Raw genomic sequence first — 21,587 nt, 5'->3', positions numbered from 1 at the left:
AAAGTCCAACAAATCACAACAGTGGCAACTACACTGTCTCTGTAGTTTTTAAGTTAACTGAAAACTTGAGGTTTTCAATCACTTTTCGTTACTGTACTTGTTCTGCACTGAGCGACTTGTAGAAAGTCCAAAGTCGAGGTTGAAATCTAAGAGTGACAGAGCTTACATAATAGGCTTACAGAATCAGCTTTTGCTTTTATGTGATGTTGTCTATTTCTGTTTTTACACCTATTTTTGAAAAAAAAAATTTTTTTATTGTCTATTTTAATCATCTAATTGTTTTTTCTATATTTCATTGTATTCTCTTTTACCATTTATTACTTAATTATTTACAATAATTATATTTTTTAGCTTCATATTTATGGATTTATCCTCTGTTTTCTTTAATTCCTCTTGTTCTTTCCCTTGCTTGGATGTGGCATTTCTATTATTCTATCTGGTATTGTTGTACTTATTTATTTTGAGAATCAAATTTGGACTCAATGTTCATCATATTTACTTTTTTCCCCTTGTCTATAAGGCACTTTGTAAACTCTGTTTTTAAAGTGTGCTATTAGAAATGAGACAAGTGAAGCAGCATTCAGCTATCGTACTCCTCACCTGTGGAACAAACTTTCTGAACGCCTGAAGTTTGCTCAAACTGTCGGCTCTTTTAAATCAAGTCTGAAAACCTTATTGTTTACTGCAGCTTTCTTTTAGATGCTCAATCTATTTTCTTGTCTTTTAATCTTTTGTGTTTTATTGCTATGATTTTAATTCATGTCTACCTTTAAATCATTTTTACTCTCCCAAGGAACGTGGCGTTGTATGAGTTACGTGACGATCGTCATTGCTTTGCCTGTCTGTCTGTCTGTCTGTTTGCAACATCACTCAAAAACGGACCAACGGATTTGGATGACATTTTCAGGGAAAGTCAAAAATGACACAAGGACCAAGTGTTTAGATTTTGGCAGTGATGTGGATTACAGTCCATGGGTTTGTTAAAGATTTCTGTATCATTGCGAGATAGCAACACAGCATCACGGTAACTATGACTACATTTGAACACTAAATCAGCTGCCTGTTGACGATCACATATTTGTGATCCTACTACAAATCGACCGCTGCGGACTTATCAGGACTTATCCATCGTAAAATGATACAAGGAACAATTAAATTGTGGGGGTGTTTCTGAGTCCCACCAATTCCCATCGCTCGCTGTGTATTTCGGTCATGCGATTCGGTATCCATACATAATGTACACATGCACAACACACACCTGTGCTCAGCACAAGGTAATTCTGTTTGTGGGTACATCTATATTAAATGGCTATATTCTATGTTGCTATGATTTCTGATCATCAAAAACTAATAAACAAATGCTGGATTTCTACAAAGAAAATGCTGCGTTTCTGACAATGCCATATAGGCGGAGTACCACGTTCTCTGAGTGCTTGTCTAGTTCTGAATGTATTTCTTTGCCATTGTTAAGCACCTTAAATTGCCTTGTGTATGAATTGTGCTGTACAAATTAACTTGCCTTGATATGTAAATAAAGTTATTATTATAAGACTCACTCTCTGTCAGAGGGATGGAGATGATGACACCGTTTCCAGTCCCCACCCAAAGACGATTTCCACCAATCAGAAGTGCCGTGATTCGCACAAAAGAGAAGCCAAGCTTTCCAGTACCTGTGAATGACAACCAGATTGTATGTCATTGAGAATATAACATCCACGGCAGCTCAGTCACCACACTTAAACCCTAAAAAATGTAATAAATCATCATTCTTAACTCACCGAGCATCTTACTGACGTACGGCTCGATGTCTACGTCCTGCAGGTGCTGGTGTGTGTGTGCGTGGTAAAGACGCAAAGTGGAGTCTAACCGGATCGACACCCAAACACCGTCGCCGATCCACGCCAGCTGCCGCACCTGACTTTCCCTGCGAGGGTGGGCATCGAAGGACTTCTACCAAGGAGAGGTGGACCGAATCAGCAACATGTGATGCAAGGTAACGGACGGACACTTAAAGCTGAACTCTTTACTTTTCTGACGTCACATCAACACGCACCTCGATCTGCATGGTTTTGGGCTGAATGACGTGGATCTTGTTCTTGTAGCCGCACCACACTTTATCGTGGACCACGGCCATGCAGCGGATGGAGTGATGAGGTCGGCCAAGGTCCATGAAGTGGTAGTTGGACAAATCCCACTGGCCATCTGTTGACAGAAACACAAACACGCACACAGTGAATTCAACAGTTGACAGCCATCTATTGTTTTATCATGAAGCAGCAACACAAGCTTTAAAAAAACCTCGACTAATCCGTCCAAATCCATGTGAAATTAACTGGACATGCATCACTGGTTTGTTTTGGATTATATGGAGCCTGAATCGTTGTAATGTTAAAAATTCTTGAAACAGATTTGATGGAGCTCTGTTAAAACAAATATTCAAATACGAGCCAAGTACCCTCGGCTCTGTGGAATATTGCAAATGTCCCATCAGCGAGGGCGACCAGCACACGACCTTTAACGTGCCTGCAAAGACAGAGAGGTGACAGACTGTTGGAAGAGCAGCTATAAATAATAAAAGCTGTCACAGAAAGAAGAAGTTGTTGTGATGTTGTTCCTTACACTAGACTGAGCACCGAGTCTTTGAGTTTGATGGAGTGGAGACACTTCTTCCAGTTTCCAACAGCTGAGTGGACGTAAAGCCTTCAGGGAAAAACAGAACAAAGTCACTCCAAAGCAAATGCACACAGCACGCAGAACTCATAAGATGTATGTCATAACATATGTGTGTGTCTTGCAGGAGGATAGAAGCACTCGGTCAGATAATTGGTAATTGTACAGATTTTCTAACTTTTGGCCACACATCTGTCTGAGCTGCTACACTGTAGTAATTAAGTGGGGAGACTCTAGTGGCTTCTACAGATGTGTGTGGGTTTTTTGGGAATTTTAGTAAATTGTTGTGCCTATTGACAGCCTTCATGTGAGGCATTTAGGGGACATTGGTAATTTGCAGTTTCAAAAAACAACCTCTGCATGTACATCACTACCCACAAGTAAATTCTCAAACTGTGAGGATGATTTTTTTTAAAAACAGCCCACATTAGGCATTTATTGCAGCCACAGTATGGCTGGTAAAGGAGCTTTTGATGTCATAGCATCAGCATTTTGCACTGAAATGTTTAAAAAAAAAAAGCACAAAATGTCTCCAGCAATCTTGAGCAAACCATAGTCGTGGCAATTAAAAAGCAATAACAACATTTAACACTGCATATAATTTAGCCAACGAAGAGCTACCTTTTGCTAATTTTAAGTTCTGCGTCATCCTCCAGGTTACAAAACATTTTCTTGGTGAAACTAGCTTAAATTATGTGCAGAAGTGCAACCAATTTAAAGAGTTAACCTGAAGCGCTGCATGTTAGCTGTCACAGTTATAAACCTGTGTAATAATAAGTATGTATAAACTGTGAGGCTGAGTGACTCACCAGCCGTTCTGGGCTCCGAGCCACATGGTGGGGGCCACGCTGGTGTAGTTTTTGGCCTCGTCTCCTCCATCCTCCGACTCTGCAGGCTGAGATGCTTCCTCCTTGGACAGTCCTGAGCTCCTGTGTGGACAGACACCATGCAGACTTTCAAAATGTAGAACCTGTAGCTCATTTGGCGCGGCGTTAAAGGTAGTAATTTTATTTCTTGTCTCATACATTCATAAATTTAACATTCCTGATGACCTGTCAGACTTCCTACCTGTCAGAGGAATCTGTTGGACGAGGCTGAGGATCGGTAAAAACGTGTTCGGTAAATGGTCCTGGAGGTCCCATTTCTGTATGGCTGGCTGTTGACTCTGAAACCTCTGTGGCCTCCGTGGCTTCCTCAGCCGACTGTGCAGGGTGGATCTTCCCATTCATGGGGGGAGCTGTGGGAGCTGAAAGTGGCACCACCAGTTAAACAAATGCACAGACCAGCAGCCTTGACAGTTTTCCCATCTCTGTATAATGCAACAGCTGCAGGAGGGTCATTCTGCCTCAGTGTCCTGCACCTGGTCATCTTCAATTTGACAGATTTTTATTTTTTTTTAAAAGTGGTGAATGTTGATCGAACTGACCATGTGCCATCTGGAGTGAAAGGTAATATTTGTTTTTGAGTTCAAAATTCCTCAAGAAGTTGGGGTCATGTTGATTTTTGCAACTTTCCTTCTTTCTAGTCTGTGGATCAATGTTTCAACTTGAAAAATAATGTAGTGAAAGTCCTGATATTTTACAGGCTCACTGATATGCATAAATGGTCTTTAATGGCACAATCCTGTTTTGATAAAATAATGCAAAGCAAAAAAATTGTCCATCTAGTCTGATATTCAACCAACCATAAAACCTAATTTTTCCCATTAATAGGCCGATTTTTTTTTCTGTGATTGATTTTTTTGCATTTATGGCTCATACTAGGACAATCATTAAGCAGGTATGATTGGTGAAACCACTCTGAAAGCAGAGGTGGCTCTTAATAGGGAATTCTAATAAAGAATATCAGCTTAGCTTTCAGGCAGGGCTGGTGATGGTCACACGCATGCATTAAATAATAAAATATTTGGCTGCAGGACTAAAATATGCATTAATCTCATAAAATGTTGACACCCCTTCTCTGGAGTTAAACAATGAGAATAAAGGCAGACAAAAGGAAGAAAAAAAGAATGTTTCCAACGTGTCCAGATTGTACTCATGATCAGCTCAATCAATGTTCACCACTTTTTAAAAAAAACAGCCAAATTAAAGATGTAAAGTTGTGAACTTTTTTTTTTCAAAAAAATGGTGTATTGAGGCAGAATGACTCAGGAGTATTTGTGATGACCAACCTTGTCCTTTGTCCATGATGGGCGTGTCAGTGCGCGAAGAACAGTTGCTACGAGCGACGCTGCAGTTGGTGGCACAGCCCACCAGCGTGATGCCGGCCAACATGCCCTCCATGCTGCCGGTGTCGTCTACCAAACCGGCTCCACCGTCACCTGGATCCAACACGATCTCTCCGGGTGGATAATCGCTTTCACTGGCAGCTGGTGAAACAACGCAAACATAAACAGAAAGCAAAAATACAGAATTTGATGCAACAAAAAGCACAACAGCGTCTCGATCAAACTCACCTGGCACACTGGAGATGCAGAGCACGTGGGCATTGCAGACGTTGAACTGGTCGACCAGTGAACCAGGCTGGTTGGCATCGATGATGACCACCTTGCTGGCAGAGTGAGTGCTGGTGAGGATCCACACTCGACTGCTCATGGTGTCAGTTTCCTGGAGCTCCTTCGACTGAGAGGAAGGAGAGAAAGTAAGCTACAGTAGAAAACTGGATATTTTTACAGACACATAAGCCATTTTTGCTACATTTTACAGATTCAATGCAGTGTTCTTGTCTGTCGTATTCCTCTTCTTAGAATGAATTTTATGTATCGCCTTCTCTATTTATTTACCTGTTTACATATCTTAGTCTATTCAGTTTCGTTCTTCATTTTTAACATTTCTTATTCTGTTTGTAATTTTTGACTTCTATTTCTATCTACCCCTATTTTAATAACAGACATGTTCATTCATTTATTTGTTTATCTAGCGTATCTTGTTTTATTTCATTTTATCTCACTTGGTGTTTGCTCATTGCACGTGTTAAATGGGATAGCCTGTGGGCGTTGTTTGTATTGTTTTATTGCATCTTTATTTTTGTTACCTGTAAATCACTTTGTGTTGCATTTTATTTGTATAAAAAGTGCTATATTAATAAAGTTTAATTGATTCAGTCTGGGGAGGTGAATGTGACCCTTCCACATCTGTAAATACTTTAGTCGAGTGTGCAGCAACATCTGAAGTAAACTGTAGTAATAAAAGCCCCCAGATCTGCTGTGGTCTCCTACATCAACTTCTGCTCTGAGAGTGTCACATCAACAAAGACTGTTAAAATGTTCCCAAGCCGAAAACCATGGTTTAACAGCGAGGTGCGTGCCCTGCTGAGAGCGCAGGAGGCTGCCTTCAAGTCAGGAGATCAGCAGGCTTATAAAGAGGCACAACGGTCCCTGCAAAAAGACCTCAAAATGACCAAGTGCAAATACAAACAGCGCATTGAGGAACACTTTGACAACAACAACACCTGGAACATGCGGCACGGGGTCAAGAGACTCTATAAGGATGGTCAGACAATGTCAGACTCCACAGACAATACCCTACCGGACACTCTGAACCAGTGCTTCGCTCGTTTTGACTAACGCAATGGACAGACCCCCACCTTCACTGCTCTTCCAGAGAGGGAAGAGCAGTGAAGCTGGGGATCAAACTCACCCAGAGTGCCGGGTGAGTTTGATCGAGACAACCCCATCCAGCTGCAGCAGCATCAGGTCAGAGTCATCCTGAGCAGAGTCAACACAACGAAAGCACCTGGTCCAGACGGTGTCACAGGAAGAGTGCTCAAGTCATGTGCTCAACAGCTGGCAGAGGTTTTCGCCACCATCTTTAACCTCTCGTTGCTACAGTCATCACAACATCGTAAACCTCAATACCGGAAAGACCAAGGTGATGGTCTTGGACTTTAGAAGATCAAAGTGAACTGAGCACTCCATCCTCTACATCGATGGAGAGGAGGTAGAAAGGGTGGAGAGGTTCAAATTCCTCGGGGTCCACATCTCTGTGGACTTCACATGGTCCACCCACATTACACACCAGGTGGGGGGCACCCAACAGAGACTATAAGTACTCAGGAAGCTGCGTCAGGCTCATATCCTCCAAAAACTGCTCACAAACGTCTATTGCTCCACCATTGAGAGCCTACTGACCTACTGCTGTACAGTGTGGTTCACCTGCTGCACTACAGAGGACAGGAAGGACCTGCAACGGCTGGTGAGAGCAGCAGAGCGGGTGACTGGGACCACGCTTCCTCCGCTCAGAGACCTTTACACCAGCAAACTTCAGAGGACAGCCAGGAGAATCACCAGAGACCCCTCACACCCAGGACACTCTCTTGTCTCTTCCCTCCCCTCAGGTAGACGCTACAGGACACTTAGACTCAAATCCAACAGACTCAAAAATAGCATTTATCCCCAAGCTGTCAAATGTCTGCTCCCTCTCCCCTGAATGACATTATCATATATCTACAAATGCAGTATTTATGTCAGTGCAATTCATATTATGTGCAGAGTAGGTCTCTAGCCACAAACCATTCCCATACTGTGTATTTGCTCTTATGTTGTATATATATTTTTAGGGTGTGTTACATAGTTTATTTTTAATGCTGCTATTTGGAGAGTACTAAATCGATTTTCATTATTTTCTGTAGCAGTGACAATAAAGATCTATTCTATTCTATTCAGATGGGTTTCACAGTTGCTCTACCTTCCTCTTCTCTGGAGATGTGTGGCTGCTCTGCTTATCTCCTCCATCTTCCTCAGCATGAAGAGGGTCGCTGCTACCTGACGCCGTTTTGCTCGGTGCCGACTCCTGGCTGCCGGCCCTCCATCCCGTCAGGTCCACTCCAGCTGCACACCATAGCTGCAGAAATGAAAAGCATGAAAGACACATTTACTGCTGGAGCGCTCTTTAACCTTCATGACCTAGTGAGAGAGAGTAACATCACTGAGACAACATCCATGTTTTATGTAGCTTAGACTCTTTACTGGGATTGAATATGCATTTGGTGTTATCAGGATTTTAAATATTTATGACTAGATAAATTAAATAAAATGTCACGTTGTGATACTGCTGTTACAAAGACAGTTCACACCCCTCATCATGGTCATAAAAACTACATGATTGTGGGTTGATCCTGTGAGTTTCAGCAGCATTTCTCAAGAGAAAAGTTCAGCTATAACACAAATACAGAAATCACCCATACAGAACCAGTAAACTAAAGCCGTAACTTTGGCAGAAAATGTTAAGGTCATAAAAACATCCTGCTGTTCAGTTCTGAAAATTCGATTTTACTGTATTGTAGACCAAAGAAAGTCTGCTTTGATTAATAATTTGTAGGGCTGGCCCGAATAGTGGTTTCTGGCCTCCGAATATTCGGGCCCTATTAAAGACGAATATCCGGATTTTCGGGGGGGGGGGGGGGGCCCGAATAGTCAGATCCATTCGTCTGGCCTCCCGGTATTCGGATACCAAAATTAATATCCGGATACTGCCGTAGCGAACGAATATTCGGATATTCGGGATATTTGGGTCCAGCCCCAATAATTTGCTTGTGAGACAATGGAATTATAATGCCACTGAAGATAAATTACATTTGTAAAATCCAGATTCCATGAATATCCAAGTGTCCATTTTGTTGATATTAACACATATTTTTCTGACTTTTCAACCCAATAAAATAAAGTTGCAACATCATTGTGTCACTAAACACATATTTGTTAGATCATTTACTCAACTGCAGAATGTGAGAGTGATGGTATTGATTACTGTGAAGGTGTTTCTCTAAAGTCTTGTTATACCGGTAGCTGAAATGTCACATGCAATGAGAAAATTTAAATGCATATAACACTTTCCCCTCTAAAGGTTTGAAAGATGTGTTATCTTAAAAAAAACACCAAAGTGACACCGTTTATCAGCATTGCTGACTCTAGAAACAGAAAGATTTTTAACTTTCCAAATGGTTCAATGGAAAACTAAAACAGATCTAAGCTTAAGCTTTTATTTATATGTTACATAATGGAAGTTTTCACGAAATCCTGGTGAAATGTGGTGTCAGTGTGACCCTTCAGATACAGTCTATTAACTTGTGAACCTGTTATGACTCTCCTTTAACAAGTGGTCATAGTTAAATGTGATTTCAACTGAAGAAGACATTTTGTGTCTCTGGGAGGAGACAAAAGATGTCTTCTCCTTCACAGTAAAGTCCATTCTAAGCCTGTTTGATCTGAAGGTGCTGAGGATTTCATATTTCGTCTTCAAAACAAGCTGAGATGTCTCAAATCTACTTTGCACGAAGTCGTCTCAAGCTGAGATTTAAGGTGAGCACAGAGAAAATTTCTTCCATCTACAAATGAATCTGACAACAGTCCTCTCACATCAAACATCACGTAAAAGACATTTCTGAGCGGATCGGACCTTTAACTGGCGAGCTACACGACTGAACCTCTCACCTTCCTGTTGGGGTCCTTCTCCACCAGGGGGCGACAGTAAACTGGAACAGGAACATTCTTCATGCGGTTGTCCTCTTTCTCGTTGGTGGTCTAAAAATCAGAGGCAACAAAGTGGTTAGGAGGAGACAAGCAAAGTAGAGAATTATTGCCTGGTTCCATGAAAACATCTCCAATTTTACTGGGCACTAATGGAAAACAGAAACAGTGTGTGTGAATGTGCTGTATACATGTACAGCACATTCTCAGCAGGCGATAAAGGAAAACTCCACTGTTTTCACAAATCTGAACATGTACATTATACATGAGGAGGGATTTAGATACAAGCAGGAAGAGTGAGAACTTGAACAGTTTGGGGGAAAAAAGTGTCTCTAACACCTCTGCAGTGGGAGCTGTCAGAGGTGGAACTGATACCTCTGCCTCTTTAAAAATACACTAAACTGGGGTGATTTTCCAATTATTCCACAACTTAAAACTGAAATAACACACTTAATAACTATTGGAAACTATTTACGAGTGGATTTTTCCTTTGAGAAAACAACACAGGAGTTAAGAGATGACAACATCAGCGTGATAAGTCGGGCAGGTTGAGACAGACAGAGGTTAAAGGTTAAAAGGCTGCAACAAAATTGATAGAGGGGACAGAAAATCACTTGGATTTAACTCCATAAAATAAGAGGATTTTATCAGAGGGCTGCAGTCATAAAGTGTGTTATGTGTCTACAAGTAGCATTTGTTTGAAATGTGTGAAATACAGTGATTCTAACTCATGACTCATGCTTAAAAATGGGGGGAAAAAATCACTTAATATTCATGCATTTTCAGAAGAAACTGTAAAGTTGTGTCACAGAACCTTAACACGGAGCTCAGAAAGTCTTAAGTTTGTCTACAAAACAGAACGCCGTGTTGATTATCTGCACATATACCAATCAGATACAACATTATGACCACCTGCCTAATATTGTGTTGGCCCTTGACCCGTCAAGGCATGGACTCCACTAGACTCCTGAAGGTGCGCTTTGGTATCTGGCATCAAGATTTTAGCAGCAGATTCTTTAAGTCCTGGAAGTTGTCAGGTGGGGCCTTCATGTGTAAGATGTGTTTTTCCAGCACATCCCACAGATGCTGGATTGGATTGAGATCTGGGGAATTTGGAGGCCAAGTCAACACCTAAAATTTGTTTTTGTGCTCCTCAAACCATTCCTGAGCCATTTTTGATTTGTGGCACGGCATATTATCCTGATGAAAGAGGCCATGGCTGTCAGGGAATACCGTTTCCATGAAAGGGTGTCCATGGCCTGCAGCAATGCTTAATTAGATGCTACGTGTCAAAGTAACATCCACAAGGTTTCCCACCAGAACATTCTCTGAAGCATCACAATGCTTCCACCAGCTTTCCTTCTTGCCATAGTGCATTCTGGTGCCATGTGTTCCCCAGGTAAGCGACGTACCTGGCCTCCATGTGAATTTTGAGTTATTTTGGACAATTGTTTATGCATTTTGGACAGGTTTGAGTCATTGTGGACTAATTTAGGGTAAACTGAGGTAATTTTGGGCAAATTTCATGTAATGTTTGACACATTTTAGGACTTTTGGATAAGTTTTAGTCATTTGGGACATATAGAAAAACATTTTTGACAGGTTTTATGTCATTTTAGACTAATTTCAAGTTATTTTGAGAACACTGTAGTTATTAAGGACAAATATGACTTTATTTTGGACACACTTGAGTAATTTTCTGTCATTTCTGATCGTTTTTCCTGCTTCTAGCATCAACTTTGAGGACAAAATGTTCCCTTGCTGCCAAAAATATCCAACCCATAAACAGGTGCCATGATAAAGAGATAATCAGTGTTATTCACTTCGCCTGTCAGTGGTCATAATGTTATGCCTGATCGGTGTATAATTCAGTGTGTCGTCGCTGCAGTCAGAGCTTTAGGTGGGAGGTTAAAGGGATGGGAAGCCATAAAGGTGCATGCTGGTTCTCTGTCGGTCTCACTTGCCTGTTGTCTTTTCAGCGGGCTGTCCTGAGCGCTGTCCGTCTGACCACCAGTCTGCGGGAGACCAGAGTTAGAGCCACCTGCCTACCAACACACTCTGGCCTTCGAGCTGCAAACCTTTAGCCTGCCAGACCAGCTAGAGGCACACTTCCATGCTTTGAAATCATGCTTATGCTTGAAACCAAAGTGGAAAATATAGAAAATTCTTTACTACTCTGGCTGCTATTATAGAGCCATACATTTGAATAAAGCTAAATAAAGCTAAATCCAGTGCTTTATAAAGGTTGTATCTGCCATTTCTGACCACGGAAAAGTGAAAACAGCTCCCCTACATAGTTAAATACTGAAGAAATAAAATACATGAGGCTCCCTGCAGGAGTATTGACTTGCTGGTTTTGGTGTTTTCTGTTCAAACTGTTAAACAATAAAAAATACGGGAAAACAGCTACTTTACTAAACAGCTACCCTTGTTAAAGCATATCTGCCATTCTGCACATTTAGCTGATAAACAAGAAACAGTTTTTTAAGGATTTTAAATTGGATTCTCCTGTTGCTGCAAACAATAACAGCATTAATTAGCAGTCTGACCGGAGCACTGACCCACGATCAATTTCAGTTGTCCTATCAATAATTTAATGAGGGATGTTGGACAACCAATGAGAAGGTCGACAAGTAAAAATTTTGTGAGTCTTCTCTCTACAGCAACTTTGCCTCCACTTCCACATGTGAGAATAAACCTGAAAACAGGCTTTTATGTGTTGAAATAAAAGTTAATAAGCTATTGAAATGATGCTCAGGTATCATTCAAAGTCAGTGGTTGGTGAACAGGAATGCAGTTTCACACTTTCTTCTGGTTTAACCCTCGTGTCGTCCTGTGGGTCAAAATTGACCCATTGTTAAGTTTGAAAATGTGGAAAAAAAAATACACACACACATATATATACACATATACATATATATATATATATATATATATATATATTTTATTTTTATTTTTATTTTTTTCACAGTGAAACTTCTGATGTCCACATTTTCAACATCTTTGGGAAATATTTGAACATTTTTTGGTGGAAAAAAAGAGATGTTAAAAATGTTTCTTAAGAACATTCACAAAAAAATCAACCAAAATCCAGCAAAATTCGCTGGATTTTGGTTGATTTTTTTTGTGAATGTTTGTAAAGAAAATTTTAAAAGTTTTACTGATATATATGTAATCACTTTAGATATTTTTAGGATTTTGTGGAAGATTTTTAGTCATTTTTGAAAATATTTACATGAATTTTCTTGTCAAATTTGGGGGATTTTTTTAAATAAAACTTTTAAGGGAAACTTTTAAGGAATTATTGGAATTTTCTTCCTGTTCTGCAAATTTTCAGAAATTTGTGTAATTTTTTGGCTGAATTTTTGGATTTTTTTCAAGGAAACAATATTTTTTGGTGCCCATAAATAGGACAACAGGAGGGTTAAAATCTGAAACAAGATGTTACAAAATGGGTCTTTGTGTGACCTCATTATTAATGTTATTTGTACGCCAATTTTACATTTTACTACAAATCATTTCTACCCATTTACAAGATTGAACTTTCCACTGAGAGCTTCTCACAGGTTTATTAAAGCACGGTTCCACGCAGGCTTTTAAAGTTATTTCTGAACACAATTTCCAACAAATCTGAACCCAGCAGGTTTTTCACCTCCTTATCTGTCAGTGACTCATTTAATCAAACATCTGGAGTGGTATTCTCCTCATGCAAACTCACTTAATTGTATGTTTTCGCTCTGCTTGTGGAGACTCTGTGGGGTTTCTACCTGTTTGAATCTGGACGGCACACTCCATCCACAGGCCTGCATGATGCCGTCGTCGCGGCGCATGTGCTCTCGGACCTGCCGGTACTGTTCACGCCGCTGCTCTCGGCGGGCCAACAGTGCCGAGTCACTGAGGAGAGACGCAACACCGTTACTGGCCAGTCTGGAAGCGAGGGGAGGGAAGAAGAAGAGAGATAGCGAAGCGTTAGCAGCGTGGCCAGCCAGCAGCAGGAGACAGACAGAACAAGACATGAAGAAGAAGAAGAAGAAGAAGAAGACGAGACAAGCAACAGCAGCGCAGAAAGTTGCTCTGGTTAAACAAAGCTCTCACATAGCTGAAGCCAAGCAATTGTATAATCATTTTATAGTGAAGCTAATGGGTAGATTCTTGTACATTTAGTGCTTCTAAGATGTATTTATGTGTCTCTGTGTTTTCAAAATGGAGCTTAAAAGCAAAAATACACAGAAAATTAAACTTCCAGCTAAAACTCTACACCAAACCATGCTTTACATTCAGAACAATTAGACATAAAAGGACAAAATGTTCACTTGTATCACTTAAAATTGATTCTGTCAGAGTCCAATAATCCATTTAATTAGTGCAATGGCTCTTAGTGATGCTTTAATATGAAATAAATCATCTGCAATCATCAACAATTAAAAAGCTAGAAAAGTTTCTTCAGGATTTCTGCACTGATTCCTCCAAAAAATGTTGTCTAATGTTCATTTCAGTCACAATTAACAACACAATATGTTCAACAAAGATAAATGAAATAGAGATAATCCAAAATGAATGTAGTTTATCTTGTGTTACTAGGTTGTGTTCGTCTGTACACACATATCTACATGTAAATTCACCATGACTTTTACATTATTATGCCTATATTATATCATTGTTTTTAGCATTATTGTACTTAAGTAATTCTTGTCCTGTTTCTTTTAGGCCTTGTCTGTATCCAGCTGCTGTAAATTTCTCAGGTGAGGGATCAATAAAGTTGATCTTATCTTATCTAGAATTTTGACCTAGATGAAAATCAGATGACATTTTATGCATTATCTATTCAGAAATCCCTTTTCTTGCAGCTGTGAGTTTCCACAGTGACATTCTTTATGCATACATGAAGAGATCTGTGTGAATGTGATTCTAACCTCCTTCCAATAACATCAGAGCAGTAAATTTAACCATATGTCTCTATGCCGAATACAAAATCTGAAGCTTTAAACTCTCCACCACAAGCGAGCAAGCAACCCGGCGTTTAGGCCAAAGCAGAGTGAGAAGCTTTGGGGTTTAGTGTAAATGTGGTGACAGTTGGTGGCTGCTGCTCACTCTTCAGGGAAGAACTCCAGTGTTCGGTTGGAGGTGGAGATCTGACACATGGTGTGGCTGCGTCGCTGAGAGAAACCAGCCGGCGACGGCGACTTGTAGTGGATGTTGACGCTGTAATATGGCCGCTTGACCGGTGGAGGGCTGGACGAAGAGCTGAAGAGACGAGCAAAGCTGGAGGAAGGATAAAGAAAGAGAAGAAGAGGTTTGTTGTCTGCGTTTAGTTCTGCTGAGGGTGCTTCTAATTTTAACTTGAGCGAATAAATTAAATTTAAGCAGAATCTCACAACTGCCAGATGGTGGACTTCTTCTTCTCTTGGATTGGAGGACTCTCCCGAGACGCCCTGAGAGGAAACAGAGGAGTGAAGTCAGAGGGAATGAAATAATAATAGTAATAAACTTTATTTATTTATACAGAACCTGGGGAAAACAACATTTTAAACTCCTTTGCAAGACACAACCATCCATTAAAAAAAATAAAACTGAATAAAATAAACAAAATTACAATAAAGGAAATAAAAAGAAGTAGTAAAATAGTCAAAAGCAAAACCGGCTGACTTAATATTTTTGTTCTGTAAGTGAGAGAAATTACTATGAGTAGCTTACAGTAGCCTACAACTGCAAAACAACATATCTATAAAATTTCAGCTCAGTGTAGCTTAGTTTCTTGGACAACACTGACAAAAGTTTAACCCTTATGCTTCAATTTATTTTTCTATGTTGACAACGTTTAACTGACTTTATCAGAACTAGAAACTGTAGAAACACAAAAAGAATTGTCAGATTTCCAACTTTCCAAGGGTCCCTGAACTAATCGTTCCATTAGCTAGCCAAATCTAAGATTAAATTTGAGACTTTTCATCAAAATGTCTTTACATGTCTTATTTTTAAAAAATGCCAAAAATAAACTATTTGCTCCAACAACATTCTGTAAAATAACAAAAAATTCTGGGCTCTTTTGTGCAACCAAGAAGCTATTAGTGACTCTGTTGTGACCAACAGTAGCATGACAAAAATACTTTTTAGCAGAACTGGGCTGAACTGCAGCTTGTGTTAGCATAGAAACTAAAAGTCTAAATATGTATAGTATGTAGAGTCTCCACTTTTGTCAGCATCATTAACACCTGTGGTCTGGTACATGTTGATTTCTGTTTTTTTCAGCTATTGTAAACTAAATTATCAAAGAAATATTATAAAATATTTAACATTTATGGTATTGTATGTGCACATGAGACATTTCTCAGCTCTCTCTACTTCCAGTCATGGTTGTGCTGTTTCCTAAGAGAGGCAGGACTTTATGGATCATTCCAGAATTGGAGACATTTTATGTCCCACCCATCAAATTTCAAATAATCCATGCACAAAATACTAAAACATGCAGTTGTTGTGTAAATTTATTTGTCATGAGACCAAATCTAAAAAAAAATAGGAGAAAAGAAAGTTTGAAAAATATTTTTTTCAAATACTAAACCAGTCTGGAGGTCACCCTAAAATGCTATTTTTCTCTTGTCCCACTCCTCTGATGACCAAATTGAATCTCAAATAAAACTGTTAAAACGAAATTTAAATCTCCTTTTTTTGTTATTATTTTTTTCACTGATGTCTCTTGTAATTGGGGGAATGTTTTTTAATCGACATAATATTTTATATAATTATTATTATGCATAGAACAGGTGTCAAACCTGACCCTGTTAGCATAACCTTTTTAGTTGTTAGAAGAGGAAGAAAATTGTGACTCACATGATATGCTGAAATTAACATCATCCAACAGTTTTCCAAAAGAATGGGTCGAGCAAAGCTATGTCCTCTCTTCTATTTTTTATATTTTCATAACATTGTCATCCTTGATTGATTTTCTCACTCTACCTCATGCAACCCTGTTATGTATATTATCAGGATAAGACAAATTCTTTGTACTGTTTTTCATCAGTAAGTTTGTTCTCTTGGTCAGCAGTAACAGCTAGCTAAATGTCTAGCTTCTACTTCTGAGAAAAAACTGACAATAGTATGGATTTGGAACCCTGTTACTGTGATTAGAGTAGGGCTAGCAAACAACAAATAAAATATGGAATAAAAATTGTACCATGTAAGCCGAGCCAATCAAGTCTTTGATAGTTTATTACCTATTATTGATGAGTATGTATCAGAAAACTGTAAAAGAGAAGATTAATTTTTCAAAAATTTTGAAGCGCAAATCTCCTCCAATTCTGGAATGACTCTTCACTGCAGTGAAAGAATGAACAAAAGAGCTAAACCCAAAGATGTTGACTCCCAGTTTAAAGCAGCATCTTGTCCTTCATACCTGATCATCTCCGTCCACCGTACAGCCTCCTGCAGCTCCATCAGCCTCTCTTTGTACTGGTTCCTCTCCATCAGCACTCGGGCCATCTCTACCCGAGTGAACCGCCGCCGCTGGGTCATTGTCATGTCGCCATCTTGCATTGGTGATGAAAACTGGGCACATGAGAGCAGATTATTATTTACTAAGACAGAAATTCTGCAGTAAATTCATCATAGATATTTATTTTTTCTCACAAATCAACCACTGGACTAAAACCTGATTAAAAATGAGCAGAATATTCACTTTTTCAGCTAATACGAGGCTCAACGACAGTACTACATTGTCACTATACTAATTTTAGATCCATTAACAGTGATTCTAGAGTCCTGCGGTAGTTTTACTCACATCATCACCTCCTTCATCCTTAGAATCTCTGGACGCGCCGAGAGCTTCTGCTCTTAACCTGCAGGCCAAAAACACAGTTAGACGTCTTTAGTCTGACTGAGATAAGTGAACAGTTAGACACAAAGGAGACACATTTTAGTAGAAAAATTGAGGGCCTCAGTCTTTTTAAAGATGCTTCTGAGGTTGATTTGATCAGACAACAAAACACGATGCAACTGACGCAATGTCAACATAAGTACAAAAGTTTAAGTGCAAAATGTAAAACTGTACTAGAAGAACAAAAATTTAAGTATATGGTGTAAAAAATAATAATAGAGTCACTGCACAGAAAAAAGAGTTATTGCAAGAAGTTGTTATCTGGGCAGGACAAAAAATGCCAAAAAATAGACAAAAATACAAAATATAATAAACATAACAGTATCCTGTATTTTGATAAGTATTGTGAAACTAACTTGCTGAGATTTTTTCACTGTTGTGACAATACTGAGGCTTTACAAACTGTGTACAGGTCAGTGTTACAATTTCAAACTTCAGTCTTCTGGCCATAAATGTTGGTCCTAAAATAACTCCTAATATCATCACTGTTCTCTATTAACACAAATTAGGAGTCTCATTAAAAAAAATGTGTGGTTTTTGGTAGTTTAAGACACACATTTGAATGAAGATTTTTTTCTTTAAAGATTTAAGAAGCACAAAAGAGTTTCTCCTGCTGTTGAGTGGATACTTAAGTTAAATAAATGATTTTGTGAGACGCAACTGACCAATACATGATACACCTCAGAAAAACTGAGCTCTGCACTGAGGCCTTTAATCCTCTGGTTCTCATGTTTGAGCATGCCAACAATGATAATTATTCAAGACTATCATGTTACTTCTTCTTTCGGTTGCTAAGACAAATCCATTTGTTTACACTCTCAGAGTTCATCGGTTAAGGATTCCGGGTTAACAGCTTTTGTGTCAAGTTTTTTCTAGCTGCTTATTTCTCTGCCAAGGAATGCGGTGGAGTTATATGACGATCGGCGTATGTTTGTGCTTCTGTCTGTCTGTGCGCAACATTACTCAGAAATAGAAAGACGGATTTGGATGAAAATTTCGGGGAAGGTCAGAAATGACACAAGGACCAAGTGCTAAGATTGTGGCAATGATGTGGCTTATAGTCTGGATCTACGGATTTGTTAAACGCGTGGCATTACTGTAACTATGACAACAAGAGAACGCTATGTCAGCTGCCTGCTGACGAGCACATGATTGCGATCACACTACAAATCCACCGCTGCAGACTGCAAACTTATCAGGACTTATTTGTCAGAAATGATACAATGACTGAGCGGATTGGCAGAGTACACCGCGCTCTGAGTACTTTTCTTGTTTAACATGCATTTTATGGCTTGTGTCTGTATTTCCTCCTGAAATAGACTACCTTAAAAAATCTCGTGGGGCTAATAATAAATAAAAAGTTTTTATTATCCCTTATTAATTAAATTTAATTAAATATTTTTGGGTGACCCCCATTTTTTTTTAGTTCTTATCAAAAACTAAAAAAAACTTTGCAGTCACCCAGACAATTTCATGTTTTCCATGAAAACTCACGCTTTTATTCATGTGTTAATAGAACTGCATAAGGGACTTCCAGCTAGAATGGTCATTTACCCACGTTAACAATGTCTAGACTGTCCTTCAGATTAATTTAATGTCATCCTCTTTGAAAAAAATGCTTTTCATTCAAAAAAAGGACATTTCTAAGTGACCCTATACCTTTGAACGGTAGTGTACATATTTCACATTACATTCTTGTTCTAACAAGGTAGAAAGGGAGCAGGTAGAAATTATTTCACACTGAATTTAACACATGCTGGAAGCTTCATTCATTAGCACCTTTAGTTGTTTTTTTTTTTAAATGGTAATTTTCACAGGGCTGCACAGTGTCGTAGTGGTTAGCACTTTCGCCTTGCAGCAAGAAGATCCCCGGTTCAAATCCTGGCCTGGGATCTTTCTGCATGGAGTTTGCATGTTCTCCCTGTGCATGCGTGGGTTTTCTCCGGGCACTCCGGCTTCCTCCCACAGTTCAAAAATATGTTGAGGTTAATTGATGACTAAATTACCCGTAGGTGTGAATGTGTGTGTGATTGTTTGTCTGTATATGTAGCCCTGAGACAGACTGGCGATCTGTCCAGGGTGTCCCCTGCCTTCACCTGAGTCAGCTGGGATAGGCTCCAGCACCCCCCGCGACCCTAGAGAGGATAAAGCGGTGTATAGAGGATGGATGGACGGATGGATGGATGGATGGATGGATGGTAATTTTCACCTCTTAAGTTCTTCTTCCAGTTCTTTGACTCTTGCGTCCACCTTGTTCTTGGACTGCCTCACCGCCTCCAGCTCCTCCCTCAGCACCTCCTGCTCCCCCGACAGCTCATCCACTTGGGCAATAAGGTCGTTTTTCACAATGTTCAGAGCGTTTCTGGTGAGCAAAGAGCAGAGAGAGAGAGAGACGGTAAAATCAGATATCAAGGCTTTCATCTTGACAAACATGCAGATCACCCATCATTTTAAACCAATCACACGAACATCTACCTTATTTTAACAAGACAAATCTTTCAGTTAATATTGTTTTCTTTGGACGAAGGGGAAAAAGTGAACACAAATGAAGATTAACACAACTCTTACTTGGTCTCTAGGAGCTGTTTGTTCTCTGTCAGCAGGTTCTCCACCTCCTTGCCCATCCCTGAAACAGCCACATTCACGTTTCCGTTACTTATCACACATGATACACAACATCCATTTGTCAATAAATCAATTAAGTGAAGGTAAAATGCATTTCTCAGTATCTTTGGTAACACTGACTTCCAGCTGAACCAAAATAAAAGCTTGTTGTGGGAGAAAGATGAAAGATTTCTACACAACAGGTTTAATAAATCAATTAAATCTAAAAATTATGGTCAGATTATTGTTCTGATTTTAACAATGATGTAAAGTCAGGCTAACAAAGAAAGGTTAGCTGTAAAATATTGTAAAATATTGCAAAATATGCTTATACATTTTTCAAAGTACAAAATGTAGCTTCATGTGTGCAAATATATGCAGAATTCAAGGTTTATCACTTAACCATGATAAATTAATTTGTTAATCAACCTTAATTATCTTAATTATTGCCAGAAATTAACTGAAAAATGCACACGGAAGCAGCAAGCATTGTGCAACAAAAGCGAAGTACAAACAAACTTGGAGCTGAAATTCCAACAGAGAAAATTTCAGACATGAGCACAAACAAAGCAAAAAAGAAAAGAAAAGAAAATGCCAAGAGGTTGTTATATTTTTCAAAGGACTGGTGGTGGGTTGCACAGGACACAGAGAAAAGGGCTCTTGGTTTAAGGGGATTAGAAAAGCCTGCGAGGATTATTTAGTGATCTGACTACAGAGAGAGAAAAATAAGTTATCCTCTGTTTGGGTTCAATTTGCAGCTCAGAATTAGTTTTAACTGTAACACAAATTACAACTCATTACCTAAAATCTATTAATATACAACTTTCATATTCCGGACTTTGAAGCTGCTGAGTCAAACAGGTGTAACATAGATGTTTTTGATGAGCATACATACAATATTTCTGATGTATCAATTAATTTGCATTCTTTGTTCCCTAAATTTAAAAAATGGAGCAACTTTACCTCATGACAGCTGGTGTCCACTGCAGTTAGGGGACTCAGCTCTTCCTGAAAATGCTTTATAAAAGCTAACTAAGCTAATTCTCATGCACATTTTCCTACACATGCGTTTTTATTTTTAACATTTTTCTTCTTCTCTGAGTTCTGCAGTGTGTCTGTAGAATTATATTATTGTGTTCCCGTTTCAAACAAAATGCATTTTTATTGCTCAAACTCAGGCCAACAAGGCGTCAATTAATCTTCAGTCTAGATCCAAAATTCAGCATTTTTGCATTTTTAATGTGTTGTTTTTTTCCTTAAATGACAGCCAATAAAAGACTTTAAAAAAAAAAAAAATGCAGTACTTTTGCTCAAAGACAGTCACTCTGTGGTCTTAACTAAACTTCAGTCTGTTAACACAAAAGCTTTATAGTTGAAAAACTTTCTTTAACTCTATAGAGCCCGGCATAGCGTGGGTGATTGCATGTTCATTTTTGATTGGTGGTAGATTTGAAACCAAATAAGGTAGAGCAAACATTCATTTTGCATATGAAATCTGGGGAGTTACACTAATGTTTCATGCATTCACCATGTCTCAGAGCACTTTTCGTTGAAATGATGTGTTTGTAAAAATACACAATAAAAGCGCACATAAAAATCTTTATAAGCGAGACCACGGGATATTGTGCAACTTTTTCACATTTACAAATTTAAAGGATGCAGCTATGCAATCTCTGTATTTTGAAATACATGTGAAAAAAACAAAAAGGATTTTCATTTTAAAGGTTCATTGCACTTTTAAGCAATTTATTGTACTAGTTAAGACATAAGTCAATACATATTACTGCAATTTGGGATATAACGATTATGTTGATGTAAAGCAAATATAAATACTCCAAAAAATTGCACAACAGTATGTGAAAATGTAAGAATATGTCCTGGAAGATTTGCACAATGGTAGGTCTTAAAAAGTTGATATATATATTAAAACACAAATTAGATTTTCTGTTAATAAAATGTTCATATTAACACAAATTG

The 21,587-nt window shown here is 38.9% G+C and overlaps 1 protein-coding gene across 1 annotated transcript in view; it reads right to left on the bottom strand.

Moving 5' to 3' along the window:
- mapk8ip3 (mitogen-activated protein kinase 8 interacting protein 3) overlaps positions 1–21,587 on the bottom strand; it is a 44,806-nt gene that overhangs the window by 3,684 nt on the left and 19,535 nt on the right. Inside the window, 19 exon segments of the mRNA XM_051940949.1 lie at positions 1,557–1,670; positions 1,779–1,950; positions 2,054–2,202; positions 2,456–2,523; positions 2,620–2,700; positions 3,480–3,599; positions 3,739–3,916; positions 4,841–5,038; positions 5,126–5,291; positions 7,356–7,511; positions 9,101–9,190; positions 11,101–11,151; positions 12,904–13,030; positions 14,228–14,398; positions 14,512–14,568; positions 16,527–16,678; positions 16,911–16,968; positions 19,216–19,368; positions 19,575–19,632. Coding sequence (XP_051796909.1) covers positions 1,557–1,670; positions 1,779–1,950; positions 2,054–2,202; positions 2,456–2,523; positions 2,620–2,700; positions 3,480–3,599; positions 3,739–3,916; positions 4,841–5,038; positions 5,126–5,291; positions 7,356–7,511; positions 9,101–9,190; positions 11,101–11,151; positions 12,904–13,030; positions 14,228–14,398; positions 14,512–14,568; positions 16,527–16,678; positions 16,911–16,968; positions 19,216–19,368; positions 19,575–19,632 — 2,319 coding nt within the window.

The sequence above is a fragment of the Acanthochromis polyacanthus genome, chromosome 21, assembly GCF_021347895.1.
Source record: "Acanthochromis polyacanthus isolate Apoly-LR-REF ecotype Palm Island chromosome 21, KAUST_Apoly_ChrSc, whole genome shotgun sequence".
In the NCBI taxonomy this organism is placed as follows: domain Eukaryota; kingdom Metazoa; phylum Chordata; class Actinopteri; family Pomacentridae; genus Acanthochromis; species Acanthochromis polyacanthus.
Note: the sequence above shows the minus strand (reverse complement) of the source record. Positions and strands in the feature narration are given on the sequence as shown.